General features: G+C 30.5%; 1 protein-coding gene across 1 annotated transcript; it reads right to left on the reverse strand.

Moving 5' to 3' along the window:
• Nucleotides 1–936: 936 nt before the first annotated feature.
• Nucleotides 937–1,982, reverse strand: LOC114425574. Its single transcript, XM_028392518.1, has 2 exons — nt 1,649–1,982; nt 937–1,508 (listed from the first exon to the last, which is right to left on the reverse strand). The coding sequence occupies exons 1-2, from the start codon at nt 1,886–1,888 to the stop codon at nt 1,155–1,157; spliced, it is 594 nt and encodes a 197-aa protein (XP_028248319.1). The 5' UTR covers nt 1,889–1,982; the 3' UTR covers nt 937–1,154.
• Nucleotides 1,983–17,136: the final 15,154 nt, after the last annotated feature.

Below are 17,136 nucleotides of genomic sequence, written 5' to 3' on the forward strand. Positions count from 1 at the left end.
AGCTTCTCATAATAAAACGTAACTCAGGGGGATAATAAATTTGTTGGTCAATAGATCGAGGTGGTCCTGTTACATAAAACATAGAGGGAAAAAATACATTTCAAAATAATGAAGACAATAAAAAGAAAGGACTAAAAATAGAAAACTTTTTTTTTTTTTGAGTGGTGAATATTTATAGTTGAAAAAAAGTGAAGTATACGAACAGCCTAAAATATGGAATTTTTCTCAAGAGCAAATACATATATCACAATAAGTTATCCAGGAACAAGAAATAACATATTTATTAATATATTAGAACAAAAACCACTGAATGATTATATTACATAAGGATACAATAATTAATTTGATTAAGGAATAATATAAGTAGTAGCAATAATTGCATTTAGCCAGAGCAAATTATAGACTACCTAAAAAATTATCTGAAAACATAAGCTTTAAGATTGTCACAAAAAAGATGAAATTAGCAATATTAGTGGAAGTAAATCTGAAAAGACATTTGGTACAAATACCAAAAAGGCAAAGCCACAATGAAACAGAAAGAATGATACCGTCAAATTGTTTGATGGAAGATATAATGTCAGAAGAAAAAGGTCAATAACACCCAACAAAGAGAAATAATACAAAAATATTTGTGTTTAATTAGGAAAATTTTCTGACAGAAAAAAGCTCAATATATTTGGTTAAGTTTATTTTCAGAAATAGTGCCTTATTTTCTGAAAGAAATAATAGTCCTTTTTTTGTACTGAACGATTAATAGTCCTTGTTATAAATGTATATTTTTTTTACTGAATTAAGTTAGTCAGTTGATTGTAAAGTAAAAAATAAAAATCTTTTTTCCTGATTTTTTGTAATGAACAGATACGTGATTATGTGAACCCGTAATAAGAACAAAAATATCTCGGAATAATAAATAAAGAAATAAATCAAATCTCTTCGTTTCTTCTCTCCATGAGGATTAGTATCACATTATTATTCACATAACATTGAATCTCCAAATCCACACAAAAGCACCGAGACGACAATTACAAACCAACATGAGAAAACGATAAAAAAAAAAATATAATAATAATCAATCTCTCCTTGTTAAGCAGCATCACGGGCCTTGAATATATTATTGGGCCTAACTAAGTGCAAAGGCCAATTTGTCCCTGGGCTTATGGGCTTGTAACCGGGCCCGTACCTCGACGGCGACGACTCTCTCTATCTTGAATGGCTTTCATGATGTCCAAGCAGTTTCCGGCGAGGTCGTACACGCCCTGCGCCTCCTCGACAATCGGCGAGGTCCCTTTGGTGAAGGAATCATTGCAACTTTCATAGTAGGATACAACGGAGCTGAACTTGAAACGTGCCTCTATGACGTTGCGCTGAGCCACTTGACTTTTGGCCTCCGCCATCGAGTCCATGATGTTGCCGTACTGCTCCTTACAAATCTGGAGTGAGTCGCCGAGATCCTTCGAGTTTCCGGGCCTCGCCAGGAGCACGCTTATCAACTTCGAGGTTTTCTCCACCTGCAACTCACCAGGTTCAGTTTTTTTTTTTTTTTAATAACTATTAGAATCAAGAGACACAGCATTTCAAATATACAAAATTAGAAACAACATATTATAAGTAATTTTTTAAAAGTGAGTGATGAACTGATAATGCCTACCTGTTTCTGGGTCACGAGCATCTCCACCTCGAGGGCCTTGTAATAGTTGAAGCGGGGCAGGCCCAGCACCTCCGGCAGGATGGTCCTGTAGCACAGCCCAACATTGGTGGTGGGCTTGCAGAGGCTGTAGAGGCGGGCCTGGACGGTGCGGGGGCCGCGGGCCGCGTGGGTTTGGAGGAGGAGGGAGGAGAGGGAGACGAAGAGAATTAGGGTTTTGGTGAAAGTGAAAGCGAAAGCCATTGTGTATATTGTTTTTGTTATTCCTTCTCCTCTTAATAGGAAAGAGGGTTAGGAGAAGGAAAAGAGAGATAGAGAGAGGCGCTGGTTGGAATGAGGAGGGTTTGGGGGGTATTTGAAGTGAGAGGGTTTGTGCATGGAAACCGGGCTTCTATACCGGAATATGCTGAGAATAGAGGTTTTGGGGGTGTGGCTGGTTTTTTGGGCTAGATTTGGAACGGGTTTTAGTTATGGAGGAATCTGTATTTGACTTTCACACGCATGCAGTGTATGCATCTATCATCTATGCATATTCGTTGTTGTTACCTAGATTTTGTTTTCTTCCCCTCCTATTTTGGTGGTGTTTAAGACGCATGGCATGGCCACTTCAAGAGTCCGAAAATTAAGCCCCTTGTTTCTTTCTGTGGCGGGAAGATAAAAAATCACTAAATAAATGTGAAAATAAAGTATCAATAATATTTCGGATTGTATTTTTTGTTGTTACCATCTTAGTACTAGTCTAAAAAAAAGATGATTAACCAAGTTTATTGAGATTGTCTCCTTCTCATGATGTTTTGTTTCATCTATAAAATTTGGATTTAGATTTTATTTAAGAAAATAAAGTTCAATATTACTCGAATCAACAACTTATTAGTTAATGGAGATGTTTAATTATGATTTTTCTATAAAAAAAATTGAATTATTCAATTAAAACTTTAAAATGATAAAAATATGTCTTGTGATATACATTTAATTAAAATAACTTATATGAAATTTGATACCTTAAATAAAATTTGTTTTTGCCTTAATTTTTTTTTCAAACTCAAAACCAATAAGAAAGATATGAATTTAGAATCAATCAATTAATTATTAAAAGATTGAAAAATGGTATTGATTATCTTAATTATATTATTTAATTTCTCATTGACTCTTATGAATTTAAATGCTTTTTAAAAATTTATAAATTCTTACTCTAATACATTAGAATAGTTGGATTATTTAAACATATTATTAAGAGTTTAAATTCTTACTCATACTTATATAGAGAAAACCTTATGATTAAGAGACAACAACTCACCTATGATTTGAATTCTAACAAATCTCTTGAAAGAAATTAGAAATCTTGATCAAGAAAGAATATTCTTTTGCAATCATATGTGTGGGGGAGAAAGGCACAGTTAAATTTCAAGGGGGCAATTAAATAATTATTAATTTATATAACATGACATATTTTTATCATTCATTTTATTGTAGAAAGAAAAATGTAATACCTCTACAATAAAGATTATATCAAGGGAAATATTTATCTAAAAAAATAATGTCATTATCTTTACAACCATACTATAAAAAGATAATTAATTATTTAATGAAAATTAAAATACTTAAATATCTTTATTCCTACAATCAAACTTTTAAATAAAATAATTGTCTTAATTTTTAAATATCATATATATTTTAAAAAAAACTAAAACTAAAACAAAAAATGTTACAAAGGGCAAGGCCACTTTGCATTATGCATATGTGCAGGCGTTCACGAATACAGGTCGTCCGTGGATCTGAATTGATGCAAACTGATTCGAATAGTTTTGGATTGTATCATTTATGTAGTTGGGTCAAAATCGAATTGAATCGATCAAATTCGTTTATGTACGGGTTAATTCATGGGCTTAGGTTTATAGATCTGATAAAAAACAAATCGAATCAATAAAAAAATTTAAAATTTTTTGGTTTGACTTTAAATAGTACTAATATTAGGACTCTAAGTGTTGGGACTACTAGTATTAAAACTTTGTGAGATATTACTTTTAGTTACATTGTTATTTATTTAACCTTTTTCATATTTATTTTTTCGTCATGTTTATAATAGTAATGGATCATACTTTGTTCATTTGTTTTAGCAAATTTGGTTACAACAAAGCTTATTGCAATAAATTAGTTTGTGAAAAATAATATTGATTCAGATTATTATAGTAAATCTCGTTGAAGAATATTTTATTTTAGTTTGTATTAGTCTGTTTTAGAATATTATGTTGATGGTATTAAATAAATCAATTTTACTACTTTCAAACATTTGATAATATTGTGTTAATTGTATTGAATATTTCGATGAATCATGATATAAAATAATAGTTTTAAGAAGAAAAAAATTAAATGGATAAACCATTGATTTGAACCGAACCAAACCGTTCATGAATGAGTTAGGTTGAGTTTTAAAAAAAATTGTGAAACTGTATCAAACCAAACTGATCAAATTTAATTAAGTTGAGTCCTGAATTTAGTCCGAACCAATCCATGAACAATCCTACATGTGTGTAACTTGACAAAAAAATAAGTTGTTTTACTCTAAATGTAAAACATTAATCTTCTTTACTTCACTATATCTTGCACCTCCAAATATGCTTTGAGACTAGTACTATGGTCTATGGGTTATGATGTTGAGGCTTGAGTATGACTAATAACTATATTGAATAAAGATCTATGGACATTTATTCTCTTGTTGTATACATCAAAAGAGAAATAAAGATTTGATATTTTTATGTATGTCACATAGACAACAACGAAGATCAAGATGTGTAATTTAGTTGGTTGAGAAAAGTGTGTGAATGTTATAAATCTTTTGATATTTTGTTTAATTTGAATGGATAAAAAAAACAACACAAAGAGGAAAATATAAGCAAATAAAACAAATTAAATAAAAATAGATTACATCCTCCTAGGATACAAAGTCCTTGGAGCATAAGAAAAAAGAAGATGAGAATAATTATTTGCTTATGAGCAGGTTTGGTTGAATAAATATTTGATATGACTGTTAGCATGATTAGATTCAAGAGAAAGACAAAGAAAAATAAAATTTGTTAATTGATTAAGTGTTTAGACTATTTAATTCTCCATAAATTAACATGCATCAAGATTTTATACCTTTTTCCAATTTTATTTGTCCTTGTATAATCTTTTTCAATGCTTACCCCAAGCCTTTAGGCTTTATTCTTATTGTCGAATGTCTAGCTTGCTATATAAAAACATTTATATCTGCGATATGTAATGCACATAACAGTTGTTATAACAATTTCTAACTAGTTTATGTTGTATATTTGGTCTAAATACATGACAAAAACTAGTCTTTGTGAAGGTTATTCTTGTCAAATTTACACAAAACTGGCAGACAATCCGAAGAGAAAAAAGTTAGTGCTAATAGTAATCCCTAAACTTTCAGGTCAGAAAAATCGGGCTAAATAGCCCAATTCAATTGAGTTGGATATAACAGGCGCAAACTCATTTAGATCTTAAGATAAACTGGCGGGAATTACTTAACGCGCCCTATGGGTTGCTTTGTGCACCTCTATCTTCTTTATATCCCCTTTTTATTCTTCTTCTCCCAAGAAAAACCCTAGCTTCCTCTCTACCAAACCTCCATGGCAGACGCATTGCACCCCCACGGCTCCACTCACCACCACTGCATGCAAACACCTCCACACCAGACCAAATGCACCACTGCACTCCCACCCCCACCACCATCACCACACGCATCATTGTGAGCCATAAACCTTGATGCTTTCCAAACTCAACCTCAGGTCACACCACCATAATTGTATCATGGGTTGAGTGGAGGTAAGGTGCAGTGGTCGTGGAGGTTTAGGGGAGAGATATTGCTTGAGAGAAGAAGCATAAGGAGAAATTAAAAAATATGGGTAGCACCAAGTAAAAAATGGGTTACGCTAAGTAATTGCCTAAACTGGCCACGTCCAAATCACAGTACAGAAACCCACGTGAATCGTGAATCCTAATTCACCATATGACGAAAAAAACAACAGAAGTACACAACTCGGATCCATGTAAAGTTCTGAATGCAGGCATAGCTCGCTGTCACCGCAAAAATCAACATTCAATGCTCACTTATATGATTAAATAATCGAAGTTGAAAAAGTCAATGTATCTCACATCCTAGAAAATACAGTAACTGAATCTCTAATTCTTATACAGCTATACACTCTCATCCCAAAAAATAAAATAACCGATTATCTTACTTTTTCCACTAGAGTATCGAGTGCATTTGTACATATATATTAACTTTTCACTTTGCCTAATCACTACTTTAGCAATCCCCCAAGGGTTAACTCATGGTTACCATAGTTACCACTAGAAAACGGAGACAGATCACAACACACACACTGGAAAATGTGGAGGACAAAAAAGTTTTGGCTGAAACTTACAAATGTATGATTGCTTCTCACAATCAAGTATGTTTCTTACAAAGGCTTTTCTGTGTTGAAGGATATTGGATCTATTTGTTTAAACCTATTTGTGAAAAAAAAAGTGTTAATTTTAATCAAATAATTTTTTTTGTTTTATGATACAATTTTTTTAAGAAGCAAATTATATCTTATTCTTAAAAAAATATATTTTAAAGAATTTTTTTACAATTATTTTTTAAAAATTTAAACGAAAGGGTCCATTATCAGCTATCAATGATCAAACCCTCCCCCAACTTCCCCCAAAATATAAACAAATAAAACTTTATTTTAATTGAATTTAATTTTTATACAATGTCATTTTCCATTAACCAATAAACAAATTTATTGTATATAACTTTTAAGATAATTATTAGAAAAATCAAGAAATTTATCACATAAAAATTAACTTATGTATTCATCAAAATTTTATAAATCAACCAATAAATAAGGAGGTGTAAGATATTGTTGTTATGATTAAAAAAATTACTTTCCTTTTAGGGGACAATTACACTGAAATTAATTTAACTATTAAACAAAAGTTTCCTCACAATTTATTGGCACGAATCAAAATCAAAGGTTAATTATATTATCTTATATAGCTAGCTCAAATACAAAATACGTTTTTATTATGAATTATGGTACAATTTATATAATGCCAACACTTGTGATGTACATGCAGTTATGAAAACATTATCCACTGTTTAGGAGACAACACGTCCGAAATTATTAAGTCAACTTGGGGAGAAAAAGAAGAAGAAACAGATCCTAGTCCTTTCCTTTTTAAAAATTCACTATGAGATTTTCGTTGAAGTTTCCCCTTCAATGCAACGTAATCTGCACCAAGATTCACCAGCTCAGCACATAGCTAGCAATATTTGCATTAGCATATCCCATTAGTGAAAGTGTCGGTAAGGAATCTCCCACCAGACCCTTGTTGGCCCGCATTCTATAGCCTATATACCTCTGGTACATGCATCTCAGCCTTACATTTTTGTTGCCCCAACCAAACTACACACCAATACAAAAATCACAACAACATTCATATAAAATTATAAAAATACCAACCCCTCCTTTTAACATTCATATAAATTTGAATTTTGTAAAAAAAAATGTGATTCAAAAAAATTTTAAAACTAAAAGTAATTAGTCAATTTTTTTTATAAAAATTAGTTATTATTAAAATTATTTGTTGATGGATATTCTGCATTAATATTATGGTGATCCAAAGTTATTATAAAATAAATTAACCTTATTATTTCATATTTTATGTATGCGTGTTGTGCACTGGTCGAGAAAGGTTCTTCAGTCCAAGAATGTCACCTTCCCTATTTTGGTCTTTCTCGGAATCATGTCTTTTTTGCCTTTCTCCTCCTCACACGTGTAGTTTTTTTATTCATATCTAGAAGGTATTTGTGTGTGTACAATGTCATTTAATATTTAACACATTTTGTTCCGTATAAGATGTGTGCAAGATAAGATCAATGCAATGCAATAATGCCATGGGTATATGGTAATGATGAAATGTATATAGTATTCCCATTTTTGCTTCTTGTGCTGAACCATCCGACATGTGAGACTATTTAAACTATATTTAACCTGGCTTTTTATCCCACATAAAACACATACAAATATTTGTTTATATATGAATCTTGTCTGTTGCACCTCCCTTAGCGTAGGTTGTGTGTTCCTCTAGAACAAAATTTTTAAGCAAAATATTTGATTATTATTACTTGTTTCTTCAGCTTCCACGTAAACAACTTTGTGATTGGTAATTTTTAAAATTCAATGCTAACATACTTAAAGGGAGGTATTTGCTTTGGTCGCTTTCATTCTGTTCTTGATTATGCATGGTTTATTCGTTAAGTAAGAAAAGTAGTCAGTAATAGAGGGCGACCTAAACACAAATAAATAAATAAAAAAAACTTGATTTAAGTAGTTCAGCAATATGCTATGCTTAGGATTGGAAGGAGCAAAACAACAGCCAGAGTATTTTTTTATTTTGACTTTAAATGAACATGTTTACAGATTATTTTTTTATTTTTTGGTAGGCTATTAATATTTTCTATCTATTTCCTAATTTTCATATGTATAATAACATGAGACAATATTATTCATATATCATAGCGATTGCAGATATAAAATGACCCAAACAGGGTGAAATTAAAATAACTAAAAAAATAAAGGGGTTGATCTATGGACGGTTGGGAGTTGTTTGCTTGTTGTCGTGTTCTTTTCTCTATCTTTTGAATGATCACATTCCATGTATTATGGGCTTTGGCTCTCATGTGAGCCTTCAAAGTTTTGTCCTTAAATGAAAAGTTGAGATCTAATTAGGGATCAGTTTTTCTTTGTTAGGCTCATTATGTTTAAAGGTATTGCTTATTTTGACACTTATGTGAAACTTCACAGTTTTATTTATAACAGATATTTCAATGAAGTTAAGAAAAAAATGTATTTATAAATTATTATTAACCTTTATTTCTAAGTACGTGTATAACTTTTTGGGATATCAAAATTGTTTTTAACTTATGTTATCTTTCTTTTAATTCATTGCAGTAATATAATTTGTTAAACTGTGTCATTATATATTTTTTTACAATTGATAAAGTTTATTTCAACACTATAAACTTATCAACCAAAAAAATATCTATCTGAGAACCTGATGCAAGTTATAGATTTATCACCAAATCAAAACATTGGTGGAAAAAAGCATGGTCGAACAACATGCAATATAATTAGAAAAAAATAGACGTACAGAAATCAGAAGAATTTGTGAAGATTACTCAAAGTATATAATTGACAAACAAGTTGGTGCATAATAAATTAATAAGAATCATATTGGTATATATAACAAGTTGATGTATAATTATATATTTACTAAGAATCATATTGGTGTATATATAACTAGAGTGTATATGGTGGCTTAATTTTGTTTTTTTAGATCATATATACATTTTAATCGAGTTGGAAAGATCTATAAATATAGTAAAATTAACTCTTCTAACAGTAATGTTTTTTGGTTTAATTACTCAATTTTTCTCTACACTTATTCACACTTTGCATTTTAGTTCTTGTATCTAAAAAAAAATGTTTTAGTTCTTATACGGTTTTTTTGTGTGTGTGTTTTAATCTCTGTTTTTAGTTACCATTCAAGTAACTCTATCAATTTTAGCCCACCATAAAACTTGTATAAAACTGCCACAAAAACCATGAACCTTTTTAATTGCCAGAAAATTTCCAGCACTTTTACATTGCTAGTTTCTATTTTATGACAATTTTAAAGAACCTATATCCAACAACAGAGCTACTTGAATTGATACCTAAAGACAAAAACTAGAACATAAAAAAAATTTCTCCATATAAAAACTAAAACGCAAAAATTTTGAAGTATAAAAACTAAAATGTACAATGTAGGGACCAAATAAACAATTAAACATTTTTTTATACAAAGTTTAAACATGAAAATTTACTTTGAGAAAAATCCAATACGTAATTACTTGAATCGATTACTTTGTTAGTAGTAAACTGATTTATCTGAGAGTTGAAGTATCCTTTATACTTAAAATTTTCTTTGGATTATTCAAAAAAAAAAATTACAATTGTCGTCATAGTTATATATATTTTGCTATCACAGCTATAAATACTAGTGAAAGTAGCAGCAACACGAAATAAATGTTGTTGCACAGTGCTGAATATCATACAGACAGTTACAAGATGATAGCAACTGCGTAGCATTTAAACGGCAAGGATAATGACATTAAAGTGTGACTTATCACACGGCATTGTAGCAAACAACGATAATGAAAATAGGAAATACTACTTGAATTGGTAGTTGTGCCTTTTTTTAAAATAAAATAGTAACTAATTAATGCATGTCACTCTAATTTTGTCAGGGAAAATGACATCCTAAGATTCTAAAGAAGCAGCAGGTAGAAAGGCCCATGCAAAGAAATATGAACTCAAGAGATTTCCTAGAAAAAGGTTGATCACCAACTTTCAAAAAAAAAAAAGAAGAAGAAGAAAGAAAGAAACTCTAGTACCCTTATGTTGGGCTGGCTATAATTAAGTGTTTTGTACTATAAATAAACGGTATGGTCTGCAATTGTTCCTAAAATTATTATTTATAATTTTCTGTCAATTTTTATTATTATTTATAGTAATTTTTACTCCTAAAACTAAATTCATTATATGAAAGAATAATAAAAATAAATATAAACGGATAAACCTACTAGTTTTAAACTGTTAGGATATTAACTGCACAAAGAGTATTCATTTTGCACGTGTACATTGTAAAGGTTTGAAATAAACACATCCAAGAAAATTCCAAAAGTAGGACTTTTTAGTATATGAATTTAAGATTTCCAATGGTTGTACTATATATAGTTGTTATTTGTTAAGCTCTTTAAAAGTTTGTGTTCATTATTTAAATTGCACATAATGATGTAAACTTAAAAAGGATGGTAAGTTGTTGGGATAAGATAGAAATGAATTTTATCTACTAATATTTTTTTCAGTACATATTTCAGACTACTCAATGCTTTTCCGAATATTATCATCATCATCATCATATGTAATCAAATTATTAAAAAAAATGAGTGTAAGAAAAATTACACGAGAGAATAAAATGTTAATGATATGAAATGGTAGTGTAAAATTTTAGTAAAAATTAAGTTCAATTTTATAAGTTATTACCCATATATACCCAATTCAATCCTTGGTTTCTTACAGCAAGCAAACAGTACAGCCAATTAAGAAAGACATGACTAATACAATTGTGCATGTTCCCCCGAGTCAAAGATTTGGATATTTCAAGAGACAAGAAAAAAGCAAGGTCCCCATGGAATGTGTACACATACAAGCGCGTGGGCAAGGCCAATTTTTCCCACTATTAACACACTTTATTCAGGCTCACATATTTTAAGTCTAACAAACCTGAATGATTAAAGGTCTAAGCCCATAATCAGCGACCCTTAAACAAACCCATTTTGTCTGGTGAGAAAGAAGCCTGATCTTAATTAATTAGATTATGGATGATTGTGGCCCCCGACAACACTTGGTGGCGACAATGTTAGCTTCTAATTAAGTTTGACATGCAAATGCATAAATTAAAATTCTATTTTCATTTCATTTCTCACCTAACGCTTTTGCTTGCTTTGGCGGTGTCCCTACCCACATACATGCCCAAGATTGTTACATATCCCTTCTTGTTGGTTCATGCCAATGTCCTTAGCAACGTTTTCAACTTTTTTTTTCTTTTCTTTTTTCCAATACCATTGCACTTGGCCGTCGGTGACTCTACGAGGAAATCGTCAGGAAAGTAACCCATTTTTATTTTATCAATTAAACGTGACATATACTTTAGTCGTCCTAAAACAAGTGTCTTACAGATAATAAAAAAATTAATACATGTATAATTTTTAAAAAAAAACTAAATTCATTAAATAAATGAAAAAGAATAATATTAGTATTACATTAAAAAATTAGTGTGAAAATTATCAGGGTTATTCATACAAAAACAATTAATATTACATTAAAAAGTTAATATAATACTTATTTTTAAATATGATGATTATTTTAGAACGAAAGTAATATCATATATGGACCCATTATTGGGAGTATAATTAAAGTATTAAACATATATATATAATTATGTGAAAAGCAAGGCAAGGTATGTACGATACTGTGCGTAAAAATATATGTTGTTATGATTTTTTTGACCCCGCTATCTAAGGAACGATGAAAAGCGAAACATTTCACCCTCGAGTGGTTTCATGTTTCTCTTTTAAGTTATTGGTGAGATTTTGGATTATGATTTTGCTGTCACATTGGAGGACCCATTGAGTTCGTTCAATCACTCCCGGGAATCCTTGTTAATTCCGGCAGTAATTGTGTGACGACAACTTGAAAACGATGGATGGCGAAATGTGATTGCAAGTTATTCAACTTAATTTTGTGATCACAATGATTTAACACGTTTAAGTGCAATAGATCAATGTTTGACCTGAAGCAAGAATTGGGCTCCTACCAGGGCAAAACTTACATGCCCAGAGATAGTGACTCGTTTTTATTAGATCGTTCGATGAATTTTAAATTATGGTTAAAACTTGAAGAAAAGTATTCAGTTAATTTGTTGGAAATAGAAAGGTCTATTGATATATTGGTTCACACTTCAAACATGTGCAGCTAGCATGGTTATATAATATCTCTACCAAATTAAGGGGAAAATGATGGAAGGTATGACTTTTCGAAGACAGAGCATGAGTCAACTCTTACTTTTTGGCTCTTTGACATTTAAAAGTCAACCATAAAAATTATTTTTGCCATTAGTTCCCCCATTATACATATTTTGAAATATCCAATAATAATTTCAACACGCCCACGTAGCTCCAGAGCATTAGGAAAGGGATCCAGAATAAAATGAACAAGCAAGTAGCTACCCTCTCTAGTGACTTAGGATTAATGAACAAGTATAGAATAAAATGAACTATATTTTTTCCCATAACATTCAAATATTTTCAACATGCTTGAAAGTCCCATTTGGTCTAATTCGTCAGATCATACAAATATACTAGCAACCAAAAAGTAATTAATGCACAATATAATTCATGTGCCGCCGACAGAGTGAAAACAGTTCACCTTTCATTCCTTTGATAGCTCTTGGTAATTTATCACCATGGCTGGCTCATACAGCTCTTAAATTGTGACCTTCGTCCTTCAATTGACCCCATGTGTAAGTATTTGACTACTTGTCATTCTCCCTAACAAGTACACATCTATAATTTCCATCTCAAAAGTATCGAAGCCCATCAAATATCAATTCCATCACCAACCAAATCGTAAATGCTAATGTACCAACAAAACCGTGTGATTTCAATCTCTTTTGGCCTCTTTCTCTTTTATTTTCCCAGATTTTTTTTCCATTCCTCATCTTATGTATTGGTAATTTGAGACGATATAACCAATAGAATATGATACGAGTAACAAAGAACTATATCTAATAAATATTTGATCAGAAATATAATCTCTAGTATTATGTATAAAAAAATATGTTAAGAGAGATCAATTTTTTAAATAAATTTTTAAACTTTAAGGGACTAATCTTTAATTATCACTTGAAGAAATTCTATGCAAAAGAAAAAAAAATGAATATGATATATGTGATTTTTCTATGATTTTGGGGTCATAGAAGAGCTAGCATGAGTCTGTTCACCACAGCTAAGCACTTGGCAGTTGGTACACTGGTACACGTTCATGGACTCATGTGGTACGGTTTGTGAGGAGTACTGTCATTGAGCATTGAAACTGTATTTTAGAGAGAGGGGGGGCCTGGGTCAACTATTAAAACTGGAAATAGATATATCGTTTTCTGAAAATATCAACAGAAAAATCGAGAGAATGAATGGAAGAAAGAGGAAGAGAGGGTTAGAATCACGTCTTTATGATTTAGCTGTATGAACTTTCAATTGTTTGTACGGCAATGCCAATAGATCCAAATGGAAATATACGGTTCATGAACAGTGGGACTTATAGGCATGGCTTAATTTGTATTAGGGTAATCTTGGTATATTGTTTGTTTTCTTTTTTTGCCATAAAGACAAGAACATCAGAAAGTTTAGAAGTCTTCAATTAATAGTCCCACATCTAGGTGTGATCATATAGGTCTCAGCATGAATATGATAAATTCGAGCCGATTTAAACAAAAGAAATCAGTAATTGATATAAAAAAATGAGTAATTGAATTTATGCCATATATATGTACAAATTCTTGTACAATAAAAAGAAAAATAGAAAAAAGTTGTGATATGATATTTGATGTAACGAAGAGATATAGAAAAAAAAACACAATATATTATATTATAAAGAAATGAGAAATTTGACTAAATTGTCACTTGCTAAAATACTTAAATTTTTGTTATTCTATTAATTTTTTTTATTTAATTTAATCAAAAAGTAGACCTATGAGCATATGAGAATAATTTTGAAAAAAAAATAAAGATTATTATTCTTTTTTAGTTTTGCGAAAGATGAAATGAAATAAGACTTATCTTTGAAAATGACAAAATATTCTAAAATGAACATGCAGACACATAAAAGCATAACTAATTTAATTTCCTGACACAATCTACATTATAGGAACCTAATTGGTATAAGAATCTTTCTAGATCATAGGTCTATAACTGATTAAACGATTAAACCAAAGTAGGGATTGCAGAAAAGCAGACAAGAAGGAGTAGTATGGAAAAAAGTGAAGATAAAAGAAAAGAAAAGAAAATATTTGGCCGCAGCTGAATGTCGGTACGACCGTACAATGCATGCAAGAGCACTTTTTGGTAGAGAGAGAAGCAACAGGCTGTATAGGGAAAGGCAGAGAGAGAAGCCTACGTAGTTATTGGTAAGATCTCAGGCTCAGACCACATCTTTCTGAGAGGCCCTACTCAGATTTTCCCTCTGACCCTCACAGTAGTGTATGCAACCAAGGGCAATGGCGCTGAGCAAGACGTGTCATAGCGAATCTCATCCTCAACATTAATGTCCAAATTAAATATCAACCAAAAAGATCAAATAGACAAGAGAATCTTGTTTCAATTCAATAAGATTAATGTTTTAAATATTTGTTACCGTCTCGTGTTATAATTTTGTCGTATTTATTGATATCATCATCATGAATTACATATCAATATAATCGATGTGATTCTAATTGTGATTGTAGATGATTTAAAATTTTTGATATTGCAATCCAAATTATGGTATTAAATCTTGGATAGGATCAATATAATAAACATCACAAATTGGGATCATGGATAATTAAAACCTTGGATAGGACCAACATTATCAGCATTGAAACTTTTTTTTCCCTAAGTATTTAATGAAATTATAAATCTAAAATTCAAAGTCAAAATCACTCATTAATCTAAAATAACTTCACGTAATTGATTGAAGCGTTGAATGGTTAAGGACTGCTAACGTTAACGCCTTTTCTTTCTGTTTGCTTGGTGTTAGCTGAGAGCTGGATTTTAATGCCACGAACCAAATTATTAGTTTCGTACGTAGGAAAACAAGGATAACAAACGAAGAGTGAGAGATTGAGGAATGTAAGGTAACACTACTCCGGATTTTGCATCAAATGTTGGGATTCTTACTCTCGGGAATAAAAATTAATACTATTAGCCATCACTAGCTAGATATATGTGTATCTTGACAGCTTTCCTAGTATCCATTCATTGAAAATTGAAAGTACAAATTTCGTAGAGTGGATAAGAGATTTTAATGTTACAAGATTCACTCCATTAATTTATTTCTAGTACTAGTATATATGGCGCACGATCATAATTCTTTGTCTTGCAACTTGTAAGTGCACGTTCTCTCATTAATGCTTGTCTTCTATTTTTTTTTTCCTTTCATATGCCTAAAGTTTTTTTTCTCCAAAAATGTATGAAAGGATTATCTCAGGTTTAACATTTACAAATATAGTTTAATTTTATTTACTCCTATTATAAATATAATTTTTTTAAACACTATCGTTCAATTAAAAATAATCTTATATATGGAATTTTAAAATAATTTTACAAAAATCAACCATCTTATTCACAATTGACATGTAAAAGTTTTGCACATTATCAGTACATTGATCTAATTAAATCTCTACAAATATTTATGTTAGTGTTATACTATTGATTAAAAGAAATAACTAATAACCCACTAGAGTTTTTCTAATTGTGAAAAAAATTGACTAATTTACATGAGATTTTATGAATTTTTAAAAAATTATTTAAACAAGTTAAATAAAATTTTTAATTAATAAAAAAAAAGTGAAACTTAATGTGAATGACAATGATAGCAGTAGCCACTAGCCAGAGACCTGAAACAGTCCAAGAAAGGAAAACGTGGAAACTATGAGACCTCGGGCTAGTAGGCGCAAGGGACCTGGTGGCTAGAGTGTCCATAATATGTTTACATACACACGTGTGAGCAGGACTGGTTGCGTATTCAAGAATTGGAAATTCATGCAAAATCTATTACAAGTTGTAAAAACTGATTAAGTAGAGTCATTCTGCAATTTTTTGCCATTTTGCATGATAATAATTCGAGTGGAACCATTACTGTTTTTTTTAATTTCTACCTTAATACGTATTATATTAAACAAACTCAGTTTTTTTCCTCCATTCTATCTATGTGCCCCCTTCCTTCTATTTTTTGTCATCTCTTTACCACCAAACACAACATAAGAGATTTTGTGTAATGTTTATGGTCAATTTGGATAACCTTTTATTATAGGTACTTATAAGAGAGAAATATATATAATTGTAATGAACTAAAACAACTTATACACCTTAACTTCTAAAAAAGTTAAATGAAAAGAGCTTCTAAAAAGAAATGAAGTGTTCAAGTTGATTTTAATCGATGAAGAAACTCAATATATTTTTTCTTCTTATTATTTTTTTTAATTATAAGTACTCGCCGAAAAATTATATAAACCATCCTACATATGTCTAAATTAATAAATCTAATAATGTCATTAAAGAAATAGCTTATGGGTCATTTTAATCTATTTTTCATAAAAATGATTGACGTTTTGTCATAAAATTATTGATATATACACATTTTTAATGCAAAAGCAACTCATTAGAATAAAATATGTGTAAATTGGTTAGATTCATGAATATTTACTCAAATTCATGTTTACTTGACACTAAATAAGATTTTGGAATCTTAAAAGGACTTCTTTTAGGAACGGGATTGTTAGTAGGTGATGAATGTTTGATTAGAGTAGAAGATTTACAACATTAAACCCACAAACACAATTTATAGTGTGTTTGGTTTTACATTTTGAATGTGATTTTTCATGTTTCAAATGTGATGTTTAAAAGCTAATAGTTTTAACTTCAACATCTTCTTATCCCTCTGATCCCCCTCACCCGAAAAAAACACTTTTATTTAAATAACGGTAATCACAATATGATAGTTATCAAACATTAGAATAAGAAGAACAGAGTTCCGTAACACCATGACATTCCCCCCACTAAGTTTTAAAATTTATAA

Source organism: Glycine soja, chromosome 9, assembly GCF_004193775.1.
Source record: "Glycine soja cultivar W05 chromosome 9, ASM419377v2, whole genome shotgun sequence".
Lineage (NCBI taxonomy): Eukaryota > Viridiplantae > Streptophyta > Magnoliopsida > Fabales > Fabaceae > Glycine > Glycine soja.